The sequence below is a fragment of the Dendrobates tinctorius genome, unplaced genomic scaffold (genome assembly GCF_039654945.1).
Source record: "Dendrobates tinctorius isolate UK_male_01 unplaced genomic scaffold, ASM3965494v1 ptg000104l, whole genome shotgun sequence".
In the NCBI taxonomy this organism is placed as follows: domain Eukaryota; kingdom Metazoa; phylum Chordata; class Amphibia; order Anura; family Dendrobatidae; genus Dendrobates; species Dendrobates tinctorius.
Genome location: NW_027361772.1, coordinates 16137507 through 16165122, shown reverse-complemented (window position 1 = coordinate 16165122; position 27616 = coordinate 16137507). Strand labels below are relative to the sequence as shown.

General features: G+C 45.4%; 1 protein-coding gene across 1 annotated transcript in view; it reads right to left on the bottom strand.

Annotated features, from left to right (window-relative positions):
* PLEKHA2 (pleckstrin homology domain containing A2) overlaps positions 1 to 27616 on the bottom strand; it is a 103273-nt gene that overhangs the window by 21844 nt on the left and 53813 nt on the right. Inside the window, exons 8-9 of the mRNA XM_073588817.1 lie at positions 9851 to 9919; positions 7429 to 7499 (exon numbers count right to left, since the gene is read on the bottom strand). Of these exons, the coding sequence (XP_073444918.1) occupies positions 7429 to 7499; positions 9851 to 9919 (140 nt within the window). The remainder of the gene's footprint in view (positions 1 to 7428; positions 7500 to 9850; positions 9920 to 27616) is intronic.

Below are 27616 nucleotides of genomic sequence, written 5' to 3'. Positions count from 1 at the left end.
AAAATCGCATTAAGCCATGAAATTTTGTTAGAAAAAAAGTGTTTTTTTCTTTTAACAAAAAAAAAAGCTGTTTGTGAATCCAACCTAAAAATTCAAGAATTAATCATAAGAACTTGCTGAGATTCAAGTTAATTAATATCAGAATATTTCACACTTGTAAACGGTTAAATAGGTGTTCCCATCTCCAAGATCCTATCCTGATATGTAGTAGATGTAATAATAAATATCTCCAATTAAAAAAGTAGTATAGTTCTTCTGATTTGCTATGTCTCTTTCCTCACGTGCAGGCATTGCAGGATCTTAGGTAACCATGGTTACGACCACCAATATAGTGACAGTTAGCTAGTTGCTATTGGTCGTAACCATGGAAGTCTAAGATCCTGCAATGCCTGCACATGAGGAAAGAGACATAGCGAATCAGATGAACTATACTACATTTCTAATTGGAGATATTTGCTAATATTATTATTACACCTACTACATATTGGGATAGAACCTAGGAGATGGGAATAGCCCTTTAAAAGAATTTGACATGTAATTTGCAAAATTTGCCACTAGGGGGAGCTGATTTATAAGTAAAATATCACAGAGCAGAAAATAAAAACTGACAGAGCAGAAGTAATGCACCTTATCATGCTGAGTTTAGAAACAACCCCCCCCCCCAGCGATAATTAAGTGATGGTCAATCTTAAGGATATGGCATTAGTTACTGATATAGTAAAACCCCTTTAAACCTCATAAATAGCAGCTGCAGCAGATATTAAAACGATATTCCCCAAATTACAAGTTAGCCTCCAGTCATTGTCAATGGGACTGCCAGAAAAGCCGAATACAGAGCTCTGCTATTTCTAAACGGTTCCATAGACAATGAATGGAGCACAGGTGGAACATGCCCCCCCCTCCGCTCCATTAACATTATAGGGCTACAGAGCCCCATTCTCGGGGTTCCAGAGCCCAAATCTCGGTATTGCTGGGGGTCTCGGTGGTCCGATCATCAGCTTTCAGAAAGTTATCCCCTATCTTAGGCCTCTTTCACACATCAGGTTTTCGCCGTCAGGCGCGATCCGGCGCTTTTGACAGAAACCGGATCCGGCGAAATGCAATGCCGGATCCGGTTTCCCCCCCATTGACTTGCATTTGCGCCGGATCGCGCCGGATGGCCATGCGTTTCATCCGGTTTTCGCCGGATCCGGCAATGTGTCGCGATCCGGCATCTGTAAAAAACGTCTACTGTAACGTTTTTTGTCTCCGGCGAAAAAGCCGGACACGCCGGATCCGGCGCGTCCGGCTTTTTCACACAATGAAAGCCTATGAGCGCCGCAATGCGCCGGATCCGGCGAAAGCCGGATCCGGTTTTTTTGTCTGAGCATGCTCAGTAGCTCTGCCCACAGGAGATATATAAAAGCAAGACAATGGGACCCTCAGCCACACCCAACATGCCACCCAAGCCAAGAACCAGGAGCAGGAGAAGGCAGCAGACATCTGCAGCAGCAGCACCATCAGCACCACCCCAAATGGAGCAGCAAATGGAACATGCTGAGGAGGGGAGTCCAGCAGCAGATGAGAGATGGTAATTATCAAATCCCCATTCCTCCAAACTAGGGCCATGGAATATCAAGATATTCATTGGCCCTTTGTTTCTCTTTATTCAACAGCCGCCAAAGAGATGCAGCAGCAGCAGCAGCAGCAGAAATGGCATCACTGGCAGCAGCAACAGCAGCAGCAATACCCACAGCCATGGAGTCTGGCCATCAATAGGACAGCACATCTTCTTCTGGGAGCCCTCCTTCGCATCGTCAGCGTTTGACGGTAAGTTTTTATTTCCAAAATCCATCATCTCTGTAATATATGTCTATTCATTGCCTTTTATTTCAAAACAGGAATCACAAGATGAAGAGGAGCTCCCAGAAGAAGAAGGAAGGGGTGGACAGACACCTGGAGTGGGCTCACAATTGGTAAGTTTTTTGCATCAAACGCAGAAACACAACATCACACTACACACAACACATAGAAAACAATGTTCTTCAGACCACACACAGCAAACAAATGCCTACATCCAAAGACATAACATTTTTTGTTTTCTTCTCTAGTCTTCCCAATCTGGTGCTCGGCCAAGAGGTCCTCGCAGTGCCTCCCAGGGTCGTCGGCGACAGCAACGCGGCGGTCACCAGCGTGTAAGTATAAATATTTTTGCTTTGTTTTTTTGCACTTTTTATTTCATTTCTTTTGTGGAGGCTAATTATGTTATTTTTGTCTTTTTCTTTAACAGCCTTCACAGCGTGCTCCCGACTCTGACGGTGAGGATGGAGGGATTGATGTGGACCGCCTCATCGATCTCGTCAGAGAAAGGGAGCCGCTCTGGAATATGGCTGACCGCCGCCACGCTGACCTGATCGTTACCCGACGACTCTGGGAGGAAATCTGTTCGCTCCTTGTGGGCCGCTGGGAGGACCTCGAAGCTCGGGCCCAGATTAAAGAGCGTAAGTATATACAGTACCGGTTGCTTGATGTAAACCAGTGTTTCCCGAACTCCAGTCCTCGTGGTCCCCACGGATCATGTGTTCAGGATTTCTATTTACTATGGAAATCCTGAAAACATGACCCCTGGGGACCATGAGGACTGGAGTTTGGGAAACACTGATGTTGTATACTAACCACTCCTTTCTCGTTTCAGGGAACAGAATTGTGAATCGGTGGCGGTCTGTGAGGGATCGTTTCAAGAAGTTCAATAAAGAGATGCGGGCCCCGAGTGGATCTGGAGGACGCAGGAGCAAGTACAAGTACGCACAAGCCCTGTCGTTCCTCCAGGAAACAATGCTCACCAGAAGGTAAATATTACACACCACATGTGAAAAAAATGTTAGATGTAACTTTTTTTTTTCAGCCAGGGCCATACCATGTCAGTATTTTAATTGTTTTTTTTTCTCTTTATTACACAGCACGGTGAGCAGCACTCGGGAGCCTGCACGATTGGACCCTTCTGAGGCGATCCCTGAGGAGACCGGCACCGAGGGACACTTCGACCGCCCCGGTACATCTGCACCTTCCCAGCCTTCCCACACATTCGACCCATCTGTCCCATCCACCAGCACAGGAGCATCGTGGCCGCCTACATTACATGAAGCTGCTGGTGAGGAGATCGCTTTCCCTTTACCCCACCCTTCTGCCCCTGCCACCTCTAGTACACCTGCGGGTACTGGGCGACAGCGGCAGAGGGGTCAGGAAAAGAGTTATGCGCAAGAGTTCTTGCATCTGAATGCATCTTTCCAGAACTGTCTCAAAGTCTTGTCAGAGCAAATCTCCGCAGGCTTTCAGCAGATCAACTCCAGCATTCTGGAGGTGAAGACACTTCTGCAAACCATGCATTCAGAAGCAAGATCTTCGCCAAACCACACCTTTTTCAGGTCTGTTGTGGAGCGCATGGCAACACTATCTCCTACCCAGCAGATGCATGTAATGCATTCGTGCCACGGTGCTCTACAGCAGGTTACCTCCCAACCTCCACCTCCCACCACTGTAGTTCCTCCACCTGCACCCCCTCCAGCCACTTTCCATCCTCCCCCTCCTATTACATCTGCACCCCCTCCAGCCACTTTCCATCCTCCCCCTCCTATTACATCTGCACCCCCTCCAGCCACTTTCCATCCTCCCCCTCCTATTACATACCAGCAACCTCAGCAGTACCAGCAACCTCCCCAGTACCAGACATCTCCCCACTTCCAGCAACCTGCCCCGTACCAAACTCCTTCCCCGTACCAAACTCCTTCCCCGTACCAAACTCCTTCCCCGTACCAAACTCCTTCCCCATACAACTTTCCATCAACATCATCTGCTCCTACAGTCCCTGCCCAACCCTCCACTCCACCGCCCACCACCTCTTCTGCCTCCCACATGTCCACCCATTCTGTAGCTTTTTCCACACCTTCACCTCTAACTGTTCCTTCCCCACCACGATCCCAGTCCTCTCTCCACACACCCAGTGTCGAAGTGTCCCGCAGCCCCTCCAGCAGTATTTCCACCCCACAGTACACAGATTTGTAATGTGTGTTTTTTGTAAGAAAAATGCCCATTGGGTTTAAAACCTTTATTAAAAAAGTTTTTTGCACTTTAAAAACATTTTACAAAAAAAAAAAAAAAATTTAAATAAAAGTTAAATTATCGTTTCACAATGGTTGTCTGTCATTTCTTTCTGCGGCGAACTATGTTTTAAAAAAAGGTTAAATACAGGGTATTTCAAAGGTAAAAAGGTATTCAAAATCAGGTATATAACTGTGGGTAAATTTTAGCTTTTTGCCACAGTTGTGTTCCTGGTTGTGATTGAAGCAAAGTATTTCACCTAAAAAGTTGTGTTTATTGTTGGTGATTTCCTACCAATGTACACAACTTTTGTTAAAAGGTGAAATACTTTGCATAAAACACAACCAGGTACACACCTGTGGCCTAAAGGTAAAAATAGAGACCATGACAAGATAGCCAACTTTGGTTGGCAAAGGTATATACTGTTGGTCCAGAAGGTACACAAGTTTAGGGCACAAATCTCTCACACTCTGTCATCCCAGTGTACTCTGCCTTGAGGTGACATAAAGTATAGTGGAAAATTGTCCCTGAAACCGTCACAGAACTTCTAGTGGTAATATTTCCAATGACAACATCCATCTTCGCCAGTAACTTGCTCTTCTCTCCAACCTGCACTTTCTTCTCTACAACCTGTCAAAGAAGGGCTGTAGGAACATGCTATATCTAGTTTTCCAGTAGCCAATCCCGTTCGGAAGGCCACAAGGGTCAATTTTAAAAACCGGATCCGGCGTAATCCGTCGAAAAACGGATAGAAAAACGGATGAACCGGATGAGACGGATCCGGTTTTGTCTGTCAAGAACAAGACGGATCTGGCAGAAAACCGGATCCGGCACTTCAGTTTTTACAAAACATTTGCCGGATCCGGCATTCCGGCACGACGCCGGATCGCGCCTGACGCAGAAAACCTGATGTGTGAAAGTAGCCTTATGAACTTGTAAGTTTGGGAATAATCATTTAACTATTAAAAGGGTTTGTCCCTCTACATACATTTATCGCCTATGCAGAGGATATCTGGGGGTCTAACTGCAGGGACCCTCACTGACATGGGATGGTATTGCACACGTGTGAGCACCGTGTCATCATTCAGAGTCCAATAGAAGAGCTGCATATTAAGATCCATGAACAGCAGATAACCTGCTTGCTGATGGTTTCCAGATAACTGCAAATCTTCCACATAGCACAGCAAAAAGACACGCTGAAATATAGGCCAAAGAAAAAATATAATGACATGACATATTTGTTGTCCAATATGCAGATAAGCTGATAAATACTTGGCGACATGGTGTGATGGGACTAATAACAGGGGGGGGGTCACGGTTTGGATGATAGGTGCGGCCAGGCTGTCTATCACATTGCTGATGGTTAGGAGTGTGATACAGAAAAGTGATGAAACTCAGATAAAGACATCCTGTGTGCTGCGGTTTCCTCCGCTGTCACAGCTGTGCTCCGCGCTCTGCAGGGGAGCGTTACTCTCTAATATCTACAATGTGCAACTAGAGATAAGACTGTAATGTGCACACCGAGGAAGGCAGAGCCCATAGCAAAGTCTGTAACAGGGCCCCCAGATTTACCACTGGGGTATTCTTACGTGGCAGAGGGTCCTAGTCCTCCGAGACACCAGGGCCAGGCTGCCACAATTGCTACCAATCTCTACGTCTACCCTCCTGTACCTGTTGTCCCTTACTAAGAACTAGATGGAACGCCTGACTGCAGGTTCTGACTACGCAGACCTTGTTTGTAGTCTGTTACCATGGAAAAACAGACAATATTTGTAATCATAACTTGTTACTATTGGAAAAATAATAAAAAAAATCTGCTGCAAAAAAGGCAAAACTTTGACAATATTGGATTCTAGTAAAAATTTGCAAAAAATTCCCCTCACTTGCCATGAAGAGTATACACAAACGCAATATTGAAGATATATCTGTAAGAAGCAGCACTAGATGATCTCAGTTAATATATAACCATTTTTCCTCATTATGTCCTACAGCAATAAAAAAAGAGTAAATATATGTCTAAGGAGGAATATTATTGCCCCCCACGTCCCTTCCGGTGCTTGTGCATGTGAAAGAAGATTTAGGGAAAATCCAGAACTCTGCCTTCTATACAGACTATACTAACGGAAGAAGAAAGCGCAATAGTGTCCTGATAACCGCAGTTGTGTTAGTAGGGATTACTTGCTCACCTGATAAGGCTGTGAATCCCACAACAAATACAGAACCACAGGTGGCCAAACCTCGAGAGAACTGTAGAGAAATATTAGGTGGTTTTTCAAGAATCCCGCAGGAAGGATCCAGAACACACAAGGATGGATGTACTGCGGTTTTATTATCAACGCGTTTCAAATTTATCAAACTTCTTCAGACTATAACCACGAAGATGGAAGTACTGCAGTTTTGTTAGACGCGTTTCGAAGCTATCAAACTTCTTCTTCAGGATTTAACCACAAGGATGGAAGTACTGCGGCTTTATCATCGACGCGTTTCGATGTTATCAAATTTCTTCGTCAGGATAAAACCACGATGATGGAAGTACTGCGGTTTTAATATCGATTAGTTTTGAAGTTGTCAAACTTCTTCTTCAGGCTATAACCACAGTGACAGAAGTACTGAAGTTTTATAACCAACCACAAGGTTGAAAGCATTGCTGTTTTATTATCGATGCATTTCGAAATTATTAAACTTCTTCAGGCTATAACCACAAGGATGAAAGTACTGCAGTTTTATTATCGACGCGTTTCGAAGTTATCAAGCTTCATTTTCAGGATACCACAAGGATGGAAGCACTGCGGTTTTATTATCAATGTATTTCGAAGCTGTCAAACTGCTTCTTCAGGCTATAACCACAATGATGGAAGTATTGCGGTTTTGTTATTGATGCATTTAGAAGTTATCAAACATCTTCTTCAGGCTATAACCACTAGGATGGAAGTACCTTGGTTTTATTATAGACGCGTTTCAAAGTTATCAAACTGCTTCAGGATATGACCACAATGTTGGAAGTGCTGCGATTTTATTATAAATACTTTTCGAAGTTATCACACATCTTCAGGCTATAACCACAAGGGTGGAAGTGCTGCGGTTTTAATTATCGACGCGTTTCGAATTTATCAAACTGCTTCTTCAGGATGTAACCACAAGGATGGAAGTACTGCGGTTTTATTATCAACGCATTTTGAAGTTATCAAACTTCTTTTTCCTGGATCCTTCCTGCAGAATTCCACCAGCAGTGCAGAAAAAACACCTAATATTCCGCTAGAGTTTTCTATGGAGACTGGGCTTATTAAAGCTGTCCCTCTATATAGACCAGTAGGTTTTCTGATAATGGAAGACCAGATATTCATTACTTACCCAGATTTAACAAGGCATTCATGTGTCTTCAAAATATCCCTAAGAAGTATGCAGCGCAGGGGCTCCCGATCCTAACGAGAGAAGATACAGAATTCAGAACCGGCCTCTGGAATATAGAGATTTACAAAACCCAGGGAGCAAACACCGCTGCTCTCTACATTGTAGTCTTCAAATGGAACATTCAATTTAAAAAAAAAAAATTCAAATGACTTTACATTATATTGTGACCCAGGGAGAAGCTCCATATCCCATGCAGACGCCCATAACTGACTAATGAAATACTGACTGCCTGCAGCCACCTCGGGGGAAGCTTACTGTGTACCAGCCTGCACAGTGCAGTAAATGGTAAGCTCCTATGCTCCCCCTAGTGGTGACCTCAGGATGCCAAATTTCATCCCTTTTTAACGATAATGTAAACCTAAAGATTAAATGATGTTAACATGCAGGCATTTACTTTAAAGGCAGTCACCTCTCTCTCTCCCAAAAAGAAAAAGGTGATTTAAACTACTTATCGAGTCCTGTAGGGGATTTAGTCCCTCAAAAACTCATATCGTCTTTAGTGGGACAAATAAATTATTTTATTAAATGTGTAAATTAGGACTTCTCGGTGCACCCTTGCTTTGGCCAAAGGCCCAGTGCACTGCTTCACCCCCTCAATCAACATACTGCGCAACCCCCATTATGTTGATTGATAGCGCTCACTTACCCAGAGTGAGCACTGCCTGAATTCAATGCCCAGCCCTGCACATCCGCACTGAAAATGCAGGAGGCGAGGGCACACAGTGTCAGTGCTGCCATGCTCAAATCCCTCTCTCCTGTCTACAGAGGCCGTGTACTACTGTGTGATTCTGTGTGCAGCAAGCGGCTGCAGACAGGAGAGAGGGATGAGATTGATCCAGCACTGACACTGTGCCTGTGCGTTTGGTTCCTATATAGTGTGAGTGCGGACGTGCTCTCACCCCCTCTCCTGTCGACGGCAGACAGGAGAGAGGGATGAAAGCACGCCAGCACTGACACTATGTGTGTGCACGCTTGATTGATGCAATGTCAGTGTAGATGTACAAGAATGGGGATTCAATTCAGTCAGCACTTGCTCTGGGGAAGTGAGTGCACTCAAATAACATAACGGGAGTATGTCATTTTGATGAAAGGAGCAAAAGAGCGCACTCAGACCTTGATCATACCAAGGACCCTCATCTACATATTGAATAAAGCTGTTTTTCTGTCCAGTTAAGGAAGCAAAATCTACACTGAAGATAGGACTTTTATAGGGGATAAGTTGCCTGTAAGAATGAATAAGCTTTTTAAAACGGCGTGTCAGGAGCAGAGCACCCTGGGAAATGAGGAGAGGCAGGTACAGCACCTATAGTGCTGGCAGAATGTAGATGAAGACGCACCGCCGGCTCAAAAAGAGCAATTGGCAAGTTAAAGATTATGAGAATTGAGACAATTCCTGTATATATTGCACGAATATGAGAACCAAAAGTGGGTTTATCCTGTGTGGAATGGCCGAAGCGATAATCATGTTTTTCCACAGATTTTGTGTGAAGTGACAGGTGAGATTTACACTTCCAGTTATTTTTGGAGGTTTGGATGGGGGAGGGGTAGAAATTGAGTGTCAGCAAATATCAACTCTCCCCCCCTAAAAGAAAATAAAAAACAAACAAAAACTTAGACAGTCATGGATCAAACACGCCAATGCAAGCCCATGGTTCTGTAAAAACTCGCTGATTGCATCCCAGCGCTGTCCTTTTTTCACTGATTGATAGGAAAAAAAATACTGAAACTCTGATGGTAAAAACAGACCAAAAACTGATGACAATCTGATTCAAAACACTGATGAAAATCGCTTCGTTTTTTAAAAAAAAATTTTCAATTCCAAAAAAAAGCATCTAAATTCGTCCCCATCTTGGAAATATGGTTTATATTGTCACTCTGTCTACATTTTCAATGAGAAAAACAGATTCAATAAGGACGCCATCCGGTTTTAAAGGATCCATAGCAATTATTAATATAGAATGAATGAATGAATGAATGAAAAAACAAAAAAATGGAAGAGTTTTCATACCCTTGTGTGAACTTAGCCATAAAGAGAGCTGAGAAAATGGAAACTAAAGGGCTTGTCTGAAAATCAGAAAAAAAAAGGTGTGCTTTCTTCTGGAAATAGCGCCACTCGTGCCCATAGGCAGTGCATGGTATTACAACTCAGACCAAGTCTCTTTACGACTGATTTTCTTTAGGCCATAAGAGCTCTGGTTGACTCCAATGGGCACTAGAAAATCAAAAAGTTAAAGTTGAAGCAGGCAGGTAGAGAGGAGTGAACTCTCCGGGGGTACAAGCATTGAGCTTTATGTCCCAGGACTGGGTGTATGGTTATATGGTCTCTTCTGCGTAAGGTTTACTGTAAAGAAGAAATAATTACCGTTTCACATTTGTAGTAGCTAATATTAAACGCGTTCAAGACAAAAAATCTCCTCTTCCAGTTTTTCCTCTGTAAAATAATAAAAAAAAGAACATAATTTAACCAGAATATCTATAAAACTAACAACAAAACTTCATCTTGAGCATCTCTTATAAAATATTACAGGGAATAACACAGTTAACGGTTATTTTCTGCTGCCTGATTCTGGCCCGAGAGGTATCTCATTATTATATAGAGCCCTGAATGACCCGCCGGATAATACAAAACTGCCCTATATGATCAGGTGGGAGCGGGATCTGGGTTTTCTCTCCGAACCTGTTGACTGGGAGGAAGGATTGTGTGAAGTTGTACGGGTCTCTTCATGTGCGAACCATCTGGAGCAGTTGAAAAAGACGCACCTGAGATGGTACCAGTTCCCGGTCCGAACGGCACATTTTGGAGCTGGTGGGTCTGGTGAATGCTGGAGAGGGTGTGGGATGAGGGGTACTCTTGAGCATACTTGGTGGTCCTGTCCGGTGCTCCAGCCTTGGTGGAGGGGTGTTGATTTATTGATCTCACAAGTCTTGGGTATCCAGATGACTCTGACCCCAAGCCAGGCCATTTTACACATTGGCCTGAACGAAATTCCTCATATTCTTAGAGGTACGCTGTCACATATTTTGATATCTGCTAGAGTGTTGACAGCGGCAAGATGGAAAGATCCAACCCCCCCCAGAGGTTGCAGGACTAATTGATAGAATTAACACTCACTGCCAGCTTGAACTAGCACTAGCTCACTCGATGACCGCCATAATAAAAAGACAGAACATTTGGCACCCCTGGATACATAGTAGACACTCCACGGTTGCCCCGCTCCAGCCTGCTTAGCCGTATATAATTAAGATGCCGGATATTAGATATTGGATGTTGTTTGTTTTTCTTTCCTTTTTGGAATATATTACTGTACTGCAGAACACTGAGACTTATTATGTGTACTTGCTGTTACACATAGTTCTATGGATGCCACTAATGCCTGTTCCTCCCCTCACCCCCCCCCCCTTCCTTTCCTGTTTTTCATTTGTCGGTCCCCACTTTCTGCTCCTTATTTTCTCCTCTTGTTCCCCTAGTTTCATATATATGGTGGCTGTAACTATGGTTGTCATTGTTTTGACTTGTTTTCTTTTTCAACCTCAAGAAAAATAATTGAGAAAAAAAAAAAATATTACAGGGATCTGCCTATGTCCCTTTCATTGAATCAGTGATGAACAGATCACCTCTAGGGATCCCACTGTTGGGATCTACTCCAATAATAAGAACAGGGGTCCTGTGTATCCCACTCAACGGCACTAGGGTCGCTGACTACAGGATTGAAGGAGATAGCCCGGGACTGTCCGAGAGAGCCCCGGAATGTCGGAAAGAACCCCGGACTGTTGTCGGAGAGAGCCCTGGACTGACGGACTGAGCCCCAGACTGATGGAGAGAGCCCCAGACTGACGGAGAGAGCCCCAGACTGACAGAGAGAGCTCCGAACTGACGGAGAGAGCCCCGGACTGAAGGAGAGAGCCCCAGACTGACGGAGAGAGCCCCAGACTGACGGAGAGAGCCCCAGACTGACGGAGAGAGCCCCAGACTGACGGAGAGAGCCCCAGACTGACGGAGAGAGCCCCGGACTGACGGATACAATCCCGGACTGACAGAGAGAGCTCCGAACTGACGGAGAAAGCTCCGGACTGAAGGAGAGAGCCCCGGACTGATGGCGAGAGCCCCGGACTGATGGCGAGAGCCCCGGACTGACGGCGAGAGCCCCGGACTGACGGCGAGAGCTCCGGACTGACGGCGAGAGCCCCGGACTGAAGGAGAGACGCCCCGGACTGAAGGAGAGACGCCCCGGACTGAAGGAGAGAGCCCCGGACTGAAGGAGAGAGCCCCGGACTGAAGGAGAGACTCCCCGGACTGAAGGAGAGAGCCCCCGGACTGACGGAGAGAACCCCAGACTGAAGGAGAGAGCCCCGGACTGAAGGAGAGAGCCCCGGACTGAAGGAGAGAGCCCCGGACTGAAGGAGAGAGCCCCGGACTGACGGAGAGAACCCCAGACTGAAGGAGAGAGCCCCGGACTGAAGGAGAGAGCCCCGGACTGAAGGAGAGAGCCCCGGACTGAAGGAGAGAGCCCCGGACTGAAGGAGAGAGCCCCGGACTGAAGGAGAGAGCCCCGGGCTGACGGAGAGAGCCCCGGACTGACGGAGAGAGCCCCGGACTGATGGAGAGAGCCCCGGACTGACGGATAGCAGCCCGGACTGAAGGAGAGAGCCCCGGACTGAAGGAGAGAGCCCCGGACTGAAGGAGAGAGCCCCGGACTGAAGGAGAGAGCCCCGGACTGAAGGAGAGACTCCCCGGACTGACGGAGAGAGCCCCAGACTGAAGGAGAGAGCCCCAGACTGACGGATAGAAGCCCGGACTGACAGAGAGTGCCCCGAACTGACGGAGAAAGCCCCGGACTGACGGAGAAAGCCCCGGACTGACGGAGAAAGCCCCGGACTGACGGAGAGAGCCCCGGACTGACGGAGAGAGCCCCGGACTGACGGAGAGAGCCCCGGACTGACGGAGAGAGCCCCGGACAGACGGAGAGAGCCCCAGACTGACGGATACAAGCCCGGACTGACGGATACAAGCCCGGACTGACAGAGAGAGCTCCGAACTGATGGAGAAAGCCCCGGACTGAAGGAGAGAGCCCCGGACTGAAGGAGAGAGCCCCGGACTGACGGCGAGAGCCCCGGACTGACGGCGAGAGCCCCGGACTGACGGCGAGAGCCCCAGACTGACGGCGAGAGCCCCAGACTGAAGGAGAGACTCCCCGGACTGAAGTAGAGACTCCCCGGACTGAAGGAGAGAGCCCCGGACTGAAGGAGAGAGCCCCGGACTGAAGGAGAGAGCCCCGGACTGAAGGAGAGAGCCCCGGACTGAAGGAGAGACTCCCCGGACTGACGGAGAGAGCCCCAGACTGAAGGAGAGAGCCCCAGACTGACGGATAGAAGCCCGGACTGACAGAGAGTGCCCCGAACTGACGGAGAAAGCCCCGGACTGACGGAGAAAGCCCCGGACTGACGGAGAGAGCCCCGGACTGACGGAGAGAGCCCCGGACTGACGGAGAGAGCCCCGGACTGACGGAGAGAGCCCCGGACTGACGGAGAGAGCCCCGGACAGACGGAGAGAGCCCCAGACTGACGGATACAAGCCCGGACTGACGGATACAAGCCCGGACTGACAGAGAGAGCTCCGAACTGATGGAGAAAGCCCCGGACTGAAGGAGAGAGCCCCGGACTGAAGGAGAGAGCCCCGGACTGAAGGAGAGAGCCCCGGACTGACGGCGAGAGCCCCGGACTGACGGCGAGAGCCCCGGACTGACGGCGAGAGCCCCAGACTGACGGCGAGAGCCCCAGACTGAAGGAGAGACTCCCCGGACTGAAGGAGAGACTCCCCGGACTGAAGGAGAGAGCCCCGGACTGAAGGAGAGAGCCCCGGACTGAAGGAGAGAGCCCCGGACTGAAGGAGAGAGCCCCGGACTGAAGGAGAGAGCCCCGGACTGACGGAGAGAGCCCGGGACTGACGGAGAGAGCCCGATACTGTGGCATCAATGTGCCATTTAAAGGGCCTCAAGCTCTCCCATTATATACGGCGCAGGACCACCTCTAAAGATCCGTATGGCCCAGCTACACCTCTCTGTGATAGATCAGGCAGCAGATCTCTCTTTTTTTTTTTCCCATTCACACTACCGGCTTTGTATCTTCTTCAACCATGAAAATTAACCACAGGAAAGAAGGCAGGAAGGTTTGACATTAGACAAACCCTTCCAGAAAGCCACAACTGACTCTGATCTCTCACCGTGGCACGTATTCACACCCCCCCCCACACCCTGTCTCTTACTATGAGTCTGTCTGGTACAATAAATGGTGCTGGAATAATGCTTTGCCATTGTGTGGTTTCTCCCATCTGGCTCACCTTAAAAGGGTTATCCATCTTTTGGAGACAATTTATTTATTTTTTTTAACTTAAAGGCAAGTGTTTGGGGCTAAAAATCATTATGCAATTGGGTGTCAGTAATAATTTTGCACCACTTGGTTTTTACAGGCTCTTTTATTCCCTGCAAAATTCAACTTTGGTGTGGTCTGCAGTCATAAATCAACTGGGAAGAGGTCAGAAAAAGCTGGATAAAAGAGCTAAAACATCCCCTTCAGACCAATATTGCAGACTCACTGAAGGATTCCCAGTTAACTCATTCTGCAGCCAGCCGGAGGCTAGCGAAGGCAAACTGTGCTAAATATTTAATGGCACCCAATTGCAGAAATAATTCATAGCCCCAAATATAAATTAAAGAATAAAATAGTTTTAATGTTGGCCAACCCCTTTAAACGGACCAGAGGATGGAGTCTAACTGGCAGTGAGCTATGGGGAAAAACATGCAAATTTGTTATCTAGTGCCAACTAGTGGCGGTATCTATGCGTGTAAATCCATGTCAGACCTTAGACATCTTGCAAGGCTCGATATGTTATGTTCCCACCAGGTTTTAACGCCTCAACTAACATATACGTCAGGTAAAACGCCCAAAGTTATGTTAAATGGAGACTCTGACCAGAGCCAAATTGTAGCATCCATCACACATAGACTGCCATGTAAAAAAAAAAACAAAAAAAAATTATTTGACCGATATGTTTGTTTTTTTTTACTGGATCCTGTGGGATGGGAAAGGACAGACTGCTACAAAATTCCATAAGTATATGTTTACTATGTATCTCATGTAAATAAATCAATATACATACTGTATAGTATATACTAATGTATACTGGACAGACAGAAGCCAAAGGCATTTTCTGACCTCCGTATGGCGGCCTAGCCCTACTGACACGAGAGCCCTTGCATCGAGAGTTTTCGTAGTGTGTCAGGCCTGGTGGTCAGACAGTCATGGACACTATAACTTCATTCTATGCTGTGTCAGGCCTGGTGGTTGGAGAGTCATGGACATTATAACTTCATTCTACGCTGTGCCAGGCCTGGTGGTTGGAGAGTTATGGACGCTATAACTTCATTCTATGCTGTGTCAGGCCTGGAGGTTGGAGAGTTATGGACGATATAACTTCATTCTATGCTGTGTCAGGCCAGGTGGTTGGAGAGTTAGGGACGCTATAACTTCATTCTATGCGGTGTCAGGCCTGGAGGTTGGAGAGTTATGGACGATATAACTTCATTCTATGCTGTGTCAGGCCTGGAGGTTGGAGAGTTATGGATGATATAACTTCATTCTATGCTGTGTCAGGCCTGGAGGTTGGAGAGTTATGGACGATATAACTTCATTCTATGCTGTGTCAGGCCTGGTGGTTGGAGAGTTATGGACGATATAACTTCATTCTATGCTGTGTCAGGCCAGGTGGTTGGAGAGTTATGGACGATATAACTTCATTCTATGCTGAGTCAGGCCTGCTGGTTGGAGAGTTAGGGACGATATAACTTCATTCTACGCTGTGCCAGGCCTGGAGGTTGGAGAGTTAGGGACGATATAACTTCATTCTACGTTGTGCCAGGCCTGGTGGTTGGAGAGTCATGGACACTATAACTTCATTCTATGCTGAGTCAGGCCTGGTGGTTGGAGAGTTAGGGACGCTATAACTTAATTCTACGCTGTGCCAGGCCTGGAGGTTGGAGAGTTATGGACGATATAACTTCATTCTATGCTGTGTCAGGCCTGGAGGTTGGAGAGTTATGGACTATATAACTTCATTCTATGCTGAGTCAGGCCTGGTGGTTGGAGAGTTAGGGACGATATAACTTCATTCTATGCTGTGTCAGGCCTGGTGGTTGGAGAGTTAGGGACGCTATAACTTCATTCTATGCTGTGTCAGGCCTGGAGGTTGGAGAGTTATGGATGATATAACTTCATTCTACGTTGTGCCAGGCCTGGTGGTTGGAGAGTTATGGACGATATAACTTCATTCTATGCTGTGTCAGGCCTGGAGGTTGGAGAGTTATGGACTATATAACTTCATTCTATGCTGAGTCAGGCCTGGTGGTTGGAGAGTTAGGGATGATATAACTTCATTCTATGCTGTGTCAGGCCTGGTGGTTGGAGAGTTAGGGACGCTATAACTTCATTCTATGCTGTGTCAGGCCTGGAGGTTGGAGAGTTATGGATGATATAACTTCATTCTATGCTGTGTCAGGCCTGGTGGTTGGAGAGTTAGGGACGCTATAACTTCATTCTATGCTGTGTCAGGCCTGGAAGTTGGAGAGTTATGGATGATATAACTTCATTCTATGCTGAGTCAGGCCTGGTGGTTGGAGAGTTAGGGACGATATAACTTCATTCTACGTTGTGCCAGGCCTGGTGGTTGGAGAGTTATGGATGATATAACTTCATTCTATGCTGTGTCAGGCCTGGTGGTTGGAGAGTTATGGACGCTATAACTTCATTCTACGCTGTGCCAGGCCTGGTGGTTGGAGAGTTATGGACGCTATAACTTCATTCTATGCTGTGTCAGGCCAGGTGGTTGGAGAGTTAGGGACGATATAACTTCATTCTACGCTGTGTCAGGCCTGGTGGTTGGAGAGTTAGGGACGATATAACTTCATTCTATGCTGAGTCAGGCCTGGTGGTTGGAGAGTTAGGGACGATATAACTTCATTCTACGCTGTGCCAGGCCTGGAGGTTGGAGAGTTAGGGACGATATAACTTCATTCTACGTTGTGCCAGGCCTGGTGGTTGGAGAGTCATGGACACTATAACTTCATTCTATGCTGTGTCAGGCCTGGAGGTTGGAGAGTTATGGACTATATAACTTCATTCTATGCTGAGTCAGGCCTGGTGGTTGGAGAGTTAGGGACGATATAACTTCATTCTATGCTGTGTCAGGCCTGGTGGTTGGAGAGTTAGGGACGCTATAACTTCATTCTATGCTGTGTCAGGCCTGGAGGTTGGAGAGTTATGGATGATATAACTTCATTCTACGTTGTACCAGGCCTGGTGGTTGGAGAGTTATGGACGATATAACTTCATTCTATGCTGTCAGGCCTGGAGGTTGGAGAGTTATGGACTATATAACTTCATACTATGCTGAGTCAGGCCTGGTAGTTGGAGAGTTAGGGACGATATAACTTCATTCTATGCTGTGTCAGGCCTGGTGGTTGGAGAGTTAAAGACGCTATAACTTCATTCTATGCTGTGTCAGGCCTGGAGGTTGTAGAGTTATGGATGATATAACTTCATTCTATGCTGTGTCAGGCCTGGTGGTTGGAGAGTTAGGGACGCTATAACTTCATTCTATGCTGTGTCAGGCCTGGAGGTTGGAGAGTTATGGATGATATAACTTCATTCTACGTTGTACCAGGCCTGGTGGTTGGAGAGTTATGGACGATATAACTTCATTCTATGCTGTCAGGCCTGGAGGTTGGAGAGTTATGGACTATATAACTTCATACTATGCTGAGTCAGGCCTGGTAGTTGGAGAGTTAGGGACGATATAACTTCATTCTATGCTGTGTCAGGCCTGGTGGTTGGAGAGTTAAAGACGCTATAACTTCATTCTATGCTGTGTCAGGCCTGGAGGTTGTAGAGTTATGGATGATATAACTTCATTCTATGCTGTGTCAGGCCTGGTGGTTGGAGAGTTAGGGACGATATAACTTCATTCTATGCTGTGTCAGGCCTGGAGGTTGGAGAGTTATGGACGATATAACTTCATTCTATGCTGTGTCAGGCCTGGTGGTTGGAGAGTTATGGATGATATAACTTCATTCTATGCTGAGTCAGGCCTGGTGGTTGGAGAGTTATGGACGCTATAACTTCATTCTACGCTGTGCCAGGCCTGGTGGTTGGAGAGTTATGGACGCTATAACTTCATTCTATGCTGTGTCAGGCCAGGTGGTTGGAGAGTTAGGGGCGATATAACTTCAATCTACGCTGTGTCAGGCCTGGTGGTTGGAGAGTTAGGGACGATATAACTTCATTCTACGCTGTGTCAGGCCTGGTGGTTGGAGAGTTAGGGACGATATAACTTCATTCTACGCTGTGTCAGGCCTGGTGGTTGGAGAGTTAGGGACGATATAACTTCATTCTATGCTGAGTCAGGCCTGGTGGTTGGAGAGTTAGGGACGATATAACTTCATTCTACGCTGTGCCAGGCCTGGAGGTTGGAGAGTTAGGGACGATATAACTTCATTCTACGTTGTGCCAGGCCTGGTGGTTGGAGAGTCATGGACACTATAACTTCATTCTATGCTGTGTCAGGCCTGGAGGTTGGAGAGTTATGGACTATATAACTTCATTCTATGCTGAGTCAGGCCTGGTGGTTGGAGAATTAGGGACGATATAACTTCATTCTATGCTGTGTCAGGCCTGGTGGTTGGAGAGTTAGGGACGATATAACTTCATTCTATGCTGTGTCAGGCCTGGAGGTTGGAGAGTTAGGGACGATATAACTTCATTCTACGTTGTGCCAGGCCTGGAGGTTGGAGAGTTAGGGACGATATAACTTCATTCTACGTTGTGCCAGGCCTGGTGGTTGGAGAGTTATGGACGATAGAATGAAGTTATATGCTGTGTCAGGCCTGGAGGTTGGAGAGTTATGGACGATATAACTTCATTCTATGCTGTGTCAGGCCTGGTAGTTGGAGAATTATGGACGATATAACTTCATTCTATGCTGAGTCAGGCCTGGTGGTTGGAGAGTTATGGACGATATAACTTCATTCTACGCTGTGCCAGGCCTGGTGGTTGGAGAGTTATGGACGCTATAACTTCATTCTATGCTGTGTCAGGCCTGGTGGTTGGAGAGTTATGGACGCTATAACTTCATTCTACGCTGTGCCAGGCCTGGTGGTTGGAGAGTTATGGACGCTATAACTTCATTCTATGCTGTGTCAGGCCTGGTGGTTGGAGAGTTAGGGACGATATAACTTCATTCTACGTTGTGCCAGGCCTGGTGGTTGGAGAGTTAGGGACGATATAACTTCATTCTATGCTGTGTCAGGCCTGGTGGTTGGAGAGTTAGGGACGATATAACTTCATTCTATGCTGTGCCAGGCCTGCTGGTCGGACAGTCATGGGCACTATAACTTCATTCTACGCTGTGCCAGGCCTGGTGGTTGGAGAGTTATGGACGCTATAACTTCATTCTATGCTGTGTCAGGCCTGATGGTTGGAGAGTTATGGACGCTATAACTTCATTCTATGCTGTGTCAGGCCTGATGGTTGGAGAGTTATGGATGATATAACTTCATTCTATGCTGTGTCAGGCCTGGTGGTTGCAGAGTTATGGACGATATAACTTCATTCTACGTTGTGCCAGGCCTGGAGGTTGGAGAGTTATGGACGATATAGCTTCTTTCTACGTTATGCCAGGCCTGGTGGACAGACACTCATGGACGCTATAACTTAATTCCATCTTGTGCCAGGCCTGGTGGTTGGACAGTAATGGATGCTATAGCTTCATTCCTCGTTGTGCCAGGCCTGGTGGTCAGACAGTCATGGACACTATAACTTCATTCTATGTTGTGCCAGGCCTGGAGGTTGGAGAGTTATGGACGATATAGCTTCTTTCTACGTTATGCCAGGCCTGGTGGACAGACAGTCATGGCCGCTATAACTTAATTCCATCTTGTGCCAGGCCTGGTGGTTGGACAGTAATGGATGCTATAGCTTCATTCCTCATTGTGCCAGGCCTGGTGGTCAGACGGTCATTGACGCTATAACTTAATTTCAAGTTGTGCCAGGCCTGATGGTCGTACAGTCATAGACGGTATAACTTCATTCTACGTTGTGCCAGGTCTGATGGTCGGACAGTCATGGATGGTATAACATCATTCCTCATTGTGCCAGGCCTGGTGGTCGTACAGTCATAGACGGTATAACTTCATTCTACGTTGTGCCAGGTCTGATGGTCGGGCAGTCATGGACGCTATAACTTCATTCCACGTTGTGCCAGGCCTAGTGGAGAATTGAGAGGCCCCCAGACACATCATCCGATGGCTGGCTAGTGAGTTTGGCCAACATTCATCTAATGTGCAAAGGGGGCCTCAAATCCCAAGCCAAACGTTAAGAACCAGATCTTCTCCAGACATGACACAATTCTGATCTGTGAGTTTGAGTGATGTCTAGTATCATAGCTGATCATAAGATGGGCTAAAGGGGGACTTGCATTGGCCTTTGCCACCCTGTTCCTCCTTTGTAACTTCGTATAATTTAGGCAATGATAGCAGTGATACTTGGGTATTAGGTGGCGCTGTTTTGGCACTATGTGGCAGTATTATGTGTACAGCACATTCTGCAATATTTACCAGTACATAATAAGATTATGTATGCACAGTATGGCACTATTACTTGACACGAAACATAGCAGGGGTATTCTTCTCTTCGCAAACCCAGATTTGTCAGCAGAAGCGCCCTTTTGAGTTAGAGTTTAAACTGTTCCTGAAAGCAGGGGTGCGTATAGTCTATTTGCTGCTATTTAGGGCAAATGGTTAAATAAGCACTCTACATAAGTTGGAGATGGGAAAAGACAAGGATGAAACACACCTGCTACGAAGAGGGTGTAGTTCTATGTGTATAATGTGGCCATTACCCTCTATGAGCATGTACAACCCTTTTAATGATCACCAATCACTTGGCATAAATAGTTTTTGTTTTTTTTTAATCTGGTGTAAAAGCCGCTGTTCTCCTGAATCCGGTGTCATCTTTCTTTTGTTCCTGTGCAGCTCTGTTCCTGAGATATGGCCCTCTCTCTCTGTAAATATAGTTTAGTTATCCAACTGGGAGTGGTCCTCAAGAAGAGAAGAACGGCGGACACGCCCAGTTATCCAACAAGACTAGATTTACATACAGGGAACAGGGGGCCATATCTCAGGAATGGAGAGGCGCAGGAACAAAAGAAAAACTGCGCCGGATTCAGGAGAACAGCGGAGTTTACACCAGATTAAAAATATATATATATTCATGGCAAGTGACAGATCCTTAAAGCCTCCCCTTGTTTGCGCTGATTGGCGGCCGCCCCATTTGCAAGTAAATGCCACCCATGAAGCATTCTTCCAGTGTCACACAGTCGAGCTTGGAAAAACCACATAGCTCCCTTACATCTGATCCCATGACCGCACGCTCACCTGAGCTTCAGGGCGTTGTCACTGAAATACCTGGCCGCTCACCCTCGGCACCAGAACTAATGAATGGAATATTTGAGCAGCTATAATCACCCATAGGGTGTCATTAACATTCCAATGTAAATGACTCCTTTTTATTTTTTAATTACAGTAGTCATCTAATTCGGTCCCAGATTAAGCTATACATTAGCATATAGTGAAATTGTAAAAACAGAGACCAGTGCTGAGCCATAGAGCTCTTAAGGCCATGAGAACTGATAAATTGGCTCACATGTCCATAACATCCAATAGTGGCTCAACATTTTTACACATATGTCCCCCTTCCCCTACAGTGCTTTTCCTATTACACTGATTCAGGCAAGAGTTTATCAATATCGTCGATTTAAAAAATTGAAATAGTGGTCTCATGAGGGTAACCCCTATCTACATATACAATAAGAGACCCCCTCTCTATCAACCAGAATGGGGAGCTGCTGTGTATGTGATGTTCTTGCTTTGGAGGACTCAATCCGTCCTTGTATTACAAAGAAGGCTATTAATCTAAACGGCCACCATGTAATACCACATTTTACCTGTAGTGGCCACTGCAGGAAAAATACCTTGCTGACCAGGTGCAGAATCTGGTGCGCTCAGTTGATCACTTCCAGTCATGCACTATGAAAGGGGTTGCTTTGTCTCCCCAACCTATATGTATTAGGTACTCCCCTTTTATTAGCCAGAATGGGGGGGCACATGTGCAAACATTGCCTCTTTCAGGTTTAACGAGCCACTCTTCATTAAAAGGGCATCCGATATATGAATAGTTGTGATGTAATACCACATTTCCCCTGTAGTGGCCACTGCAAGGAACCTGGCCGGTCTGGAACGATCAACTGATTGCCTCAGAGGATGCATTATGAAAGGGATAGAATCATAGAATCGTAGAGTTAGAAGGGACCTCCTGGGCCATCTGGTCCAACCCCCTGCTCAAAGCAGGATTCGCTAAATCATCCCAGTCAGATGTCTGTCCAGCCTCTGTTTGAAGACTTCCATTGAAGGAGAACTCACCACTTCTCGTGGCAGCCTGTTCCACTCATTGATCACTCTAACTGTCAAAAAGTTTTTTCTAATATCTAATCTGTGTCTCTTCCCATTCAGTTTCATCCCATTGCTTCTAGTCTTTCCTTGTGCAAATGAGAATAAAGTTGATCCTTCTACAATGTGACAGCCCTTTAGATATTTGTAGACAGCTATTAAGTCTCCTCTCAGTCTTCTCTTTTGCAAACTAAACATTCCCAAATCCTGCAACCTTTCCTCATAAGACAGGGTTTGCAGACCGGTCACCATTCTGGTCGCTCTTTTCTGAACTTGCTCCAGTTTGTTGATGTCTTTTTTAAAATGTGGTGCCCAAAACTGGACACAATATTCCAGATGAGGTCTGACCAAAGAGGAGTAGAGGGAAATAATGACTTCACGTGATCTAGACTGTATGCTTCTGTTAATACATCCTAGAATTGCATTTGCCTTTTTTGCTGCTGCATCACACTGTTGACTCATATTCAGTCTGTGATCTATTAGTATACCCAAGTCTTTTTCACATGTGCTGTCACTTAGCCCTATTCCTCCCATTCTATATATGCTTTTTTCATTTTTATTGCCCAGATGTAGTACTTTGCATTTCTCCCTGTTAAAAACCATTCTGTTAGTTGCTGCCCACTTCTCCAGTTTATTTAAATCTTTTTGAATCATCTCTCTCTCCTCTCTAGTATTAGCTATCCCTCCTAGCTTTGTGTCATCAGCAAATTTAATCAGTTTACCCTCAATTCCTTCATCTAAATCGTTGATAAAGATGTTGAACAATACAGGGCCCAGGACAGAGCCCTGTGGTACCCCACTTGAGACATTCTTCCAACTGGATGTGCAGCCATTTACGACCACTCTTTGGGTCCGATCACTAAGCCAGTTATGAATCCACCTAACAGTTGCCTTGTCCATTCCATACTTAGTCATTTTTTCAATAAGGATTGTATGAGAGACTTTGTCAAATGCTTTGCTGAAGTCAAGATATACTATATCTACAGCATTTCCTTGATCCACCCAATCAGTGATACCGTCATAGAAGGAAATTAAGTTAGTCTGACATGACTTATCAGTTACAAACCCATGCTGACTCTGTTTAATCACTTCATTCTTATCCAGGTATTGACATACATGTTGTTTAATAATTTGTTCAAAGATCTTTCCTGGTATAGAAGTCAGACTCACCGGCCTATAGTTGCCTGGGTCCACCTTCTTCCCCTTTTTGAAGATAGGAACAACATTTGCTCTTCTCCAGTCTTCTGGCACTTCTCCTGTTCTCCAAGAATTTTCAAAGATTATGGAGAGGGGTTCAAAAATTTCTTCTGCTATCTCCTTCAGTACTCTGGGGTGTAATTCATCTGGACCTGGAGACTTGAATTCACTTAGGTTAGCTAAGTGTTTCCTCACTATCTTTCTGTTTATAGATATCCTGGATTCTTCTATTCCCTTAATAGGACAGTGAATAACAGTTGATGTTGCATTTCCTTTCTGAGAGAAAACAGATGCAAAATAGGAATTTAAAAGTTCAGCCTTCTCAACATCCTGTCTTACCATTTCATCATTTTCATCCTGTAAAAATACTATAGCATCTTTGACTTTTCTTTTACTTTTGACATATCCCCAAAATCCTTTATTATTGCTTTTGACATCTCTTGCAAGCCTCAGTTCATTTTCAGCTTTAGATAATCTGATTTGTGCCCTGCAGGTTCTGCAGACAGCATTATATTCTTCTTTAGATATGCCTCCCTCTTTCCATTTTATAAACATTTTTTTCTTCCTTTTTAGCATGTGCTTAAGTTCTGTGTTCATCCATCCTGGTTTCCTTAAATGCTTCCTATTCTTCCCTCTTTTCGGAATTGTTAACAACTGTGCATTGAGAATTTCATTTTTCAAGATTTCCCATCCTTCCTGGACATTTTTGTCTTTAAGGATATCCAGCCATTGGATCCCTCCAATTCTCTTTCTGAATCCCTTAAAATCTGCCTTTCTGAAATCTAACCTTGACGTCTGAGTCTTCACAGGTCTTCCACCTCTAGTTATCCAAAATTCTAAAATAGCATGGTCGCTACGTCCTAGGGTCCCAGCCACTTTTACCTCCACAACCATTTCCTCCCTGTTTATAAGGATTAGATCCAAGGTAGCAGTTCCCCTTGTTTTCTCCCTTACCTTTTGGAAGATAAAGTTGTCAGCAAGAGAGGATAAGAATTTCCTTGACCTGTTAGTTTTGCCTGAGAGAGATTCCCAACAAATGTCTGGATAGTTGAAATCTCCCATGACAACCATGTCATATTTTTTGGAGAACTTGGCCATCTGATGCATAAAGAGTTCATCTATATCTTCGGCTTGCACAGGCGGCCTGTAGTAAATGCCTACAATGGTGTCCTTTCCATTGTTCTGTCCTTGTATTCTTACCCAAACAGTTTCCACAGAACTCCCAGTCTCTGAAGCTTCAATCTCTGTGCAGATATACGCGTTTCGAACATACAATGCGACACCCCCTCCTCGTTTATCAAGTCTGTTTCTTGCAAATAAGTTGTATCCTTCTAGTCTTGTATTCCAATCATGTGTATTGTCCCACCAAGTTTCAGTGATTCCAATGACATCATATTTCTTTTCCTGTGTTAGTAGTTCCAATTCTCCTTGTTTGTTGCCCATGCTTTGTGCATTAGTATAGAAACATTTTAGTTTGTGATTGGTTTCTCTTTCTCCAATATTTTTATTAATTAGATTCTTTCGTCTTTGTTCTTCCTTTCCACTTCTAATAGCAGAGTTCTCAATAGCATTTGTCAGGTGTATGGCTTTTTCTGGTCTTTTGCTTCCCTTCCCATGTTGTTCTAGTTTAAAGCTCTCCTTACAAGTGTAGCAAGGCGACTTCCAAATACATGCTTTCCAGTCTTCGTAAGGTGCACCCCATCTCTAGCAAGTAGTCCATCGTATAAGTAGTTCACTCCGTGATCCAGAAATCCAAATCGTTGCTGACGGCACCATCGACGTAGCCAGTTGTTCACCTGCAGAATCTTATTCCACCTCCTTGTTCCATGGCCATCCACTGGGAGGATGGAAGAGAAGACCACCTGCGCTCCCAGTTCTTTCACTTTCTTGCCTAAGTCTTCAAAGTCTCTGCAGATGGTTTCCAGGTCGTTTCTTGCAGTGTCATTTGTCCCCACATGTAGTAGCAGGAATGGGTAGTCATCTGTAGGTCTGAAGAGTCCTGATATCCTGTCAGACACATCTTTAATTTTTGCACCTGGAAGACAGCACATTTCTCTTGTAGTTATATCCGGTCTGCAGATAGCGGCCTCTGTTCCTCTCAGCAGGGAATCCCCCATGACCACCACTCTCCGTTTCTTCTTCACAACATTTTTCTTTCTCCATCCAGGAGGACTCTGAAGGCGTACAAGGTTGCTGTTTGTTGGCAGAGTCTTATCCTGATGTATTTCTTCATCGTTTTCCTGCGTGAGAGCCTGGTACTGGTTTCTGAGCAGTATGGGTGCTGACTGCCTCCTGATCCTCCTGCTTCTCTGGGTCACATGTCTCCATTCCTCTGTTTCTTCAGGTGCACTTCGAATTTCTTCTCTTTCTGTAACATGAAGAGATAATTCTGCTCTGTCCAAGAACTCTTCACCTTCCTTAATGATCTTCAACGTAGCTAACCTCTCTTCGAGATTTTGCAACTTTTCCTCCAACAGGGACACAAGCTTGCATTTGTGGCATGTGAAGTTTGGCTTTTCCACTGGTAAATCTGTGAACATGTAGCAAGAAATGCAGCTCACCAAATGGCTCCTGGCCTCTTCCATCTTGAGATTTCTTAAAAACGATGAAAGATGAGCCAAATTTCGCGCGCCGATAGGACTCAAGACTCTTCCCCTGGTTTTCCGATTTCCTCTTTTCAGCTGCAACGGCCAAAACCCAGTGATCGTTGAGCTCGCGGAGACTCTTCACTTATCCCAGAAGGCACTGGGAATATGCAAATGATCTCCTCAAGACTCTTCCCCTGGTTTTCCGATTTCCTCTTTTCAGCTGCAACGGCCAAAACCCAGTGATCGTTGAGCTCGCGGAGACTCTTCACTTATCCCAGAAGGCACTGGGAATATGCAAATGATCTCCTCAAGACTCTTCCCCTGGTTTTCCGATTTCCTCTTTTCAGCTGCAACGGCCAAAACCCAGTGATCGTTGAGCTCGCGGAGACTCTTCACTTATCCCAGAAGGCACTGGGAATATGCAAATGATCTCCTCAAGACTCTTCCCCTGGTTTTTTGTGCCAAGAAGACATCCTTTGTGTTCCTACATGTCCTATCAGTACCCCTACTACCCTCTATTAACCTGAATTGGGGGTCGCTTTGTATGGGCTTTTTGTCTTCTGGCAAACTTGAATCGTCTTTGTATTACAGAGACGCCAAGTAATCTGAATGCCTGCCATGTAATACCACATTTTCCCTGTAGAGGCCACTGCAGGGAAAATGTATGGCTGGCAAAGAGCAGGATCTGGGGCGATCAGCGGATCACCTTGGAGGATGCATTATGGTATTATGGAAGGGGATGTCTCTGACGAGATGACTCATTTAAGGCTACAGGAATCTCAAGGTTATGGCAACTCATACAGGACAAAATGTCATCATCATTCAGACGTAACCTAAATGTCTGCTGGAAAGCTGTCTGTTTTCTCTGCATGTGTGTAATTATGTATTCTCCAGCCTAATAACACACTAGTACTGGGAGAGAATCAGTCGGGAAGGAATGTGGCCTTTTAAATGTCAACCATTGTTTAACATTCATTAATTTACATTAACGACATTACTGAGCTGATTAATCAACAGGCGTGAGAACAAGGCTTATAACTCCCAACTGTACCCGGCCAGCATGCTCACTTTCACTGGTATAAACCTGCTCTTCACTGGAATTCCTTGTCTCATTTGGAAAAAAAAAGATGCTCCAGTTATGGCTTACCTGGCCAAATGCTGCCATACAGCGCCCATATTATCCTGCCTTATAGTACCAGAATAATGCCACCATACACAGCTAAATAGTATAATACTGTAATGCTTCACAGTGCCAGGATAATACCACCACACCCAGCTAAATAGTGCCATATTATACTGCTTCACAGTGCCAAAATAATACCTCCATACACAGCTAAATAGTGCCATATTATATTGATTCACAGTGGCAAAATAATACCTTCATACACAGCTAAATAGTGCAATTTTTTACTATTTTACATTGCTATAATACCGCCATACACAGCTAAATAGTGACATATTATATTGTTTCACATTTCTAATATAAGACCGCCATATACAGCTAAATAGTGCCATATTGTACTGCTTCACATTGCAAATATAAGACCGCCATATACAACTTGTGTCATAGTATAATGCTTTACAGTGCCATTAATAATACCTCTATACAGAGCTAAATAGCACCATATTATACTGCTTCATAGTGCCAAAATAATATCGCCATGCACATCTAAATAGCATCATGTTATACTGCCTTATTTTACCAAAATACCACCATACACATCTAAATAGCACCATATTATATTGCATCACAATGCAAAAACAATACTGCCATACACATCTAAATAGTAT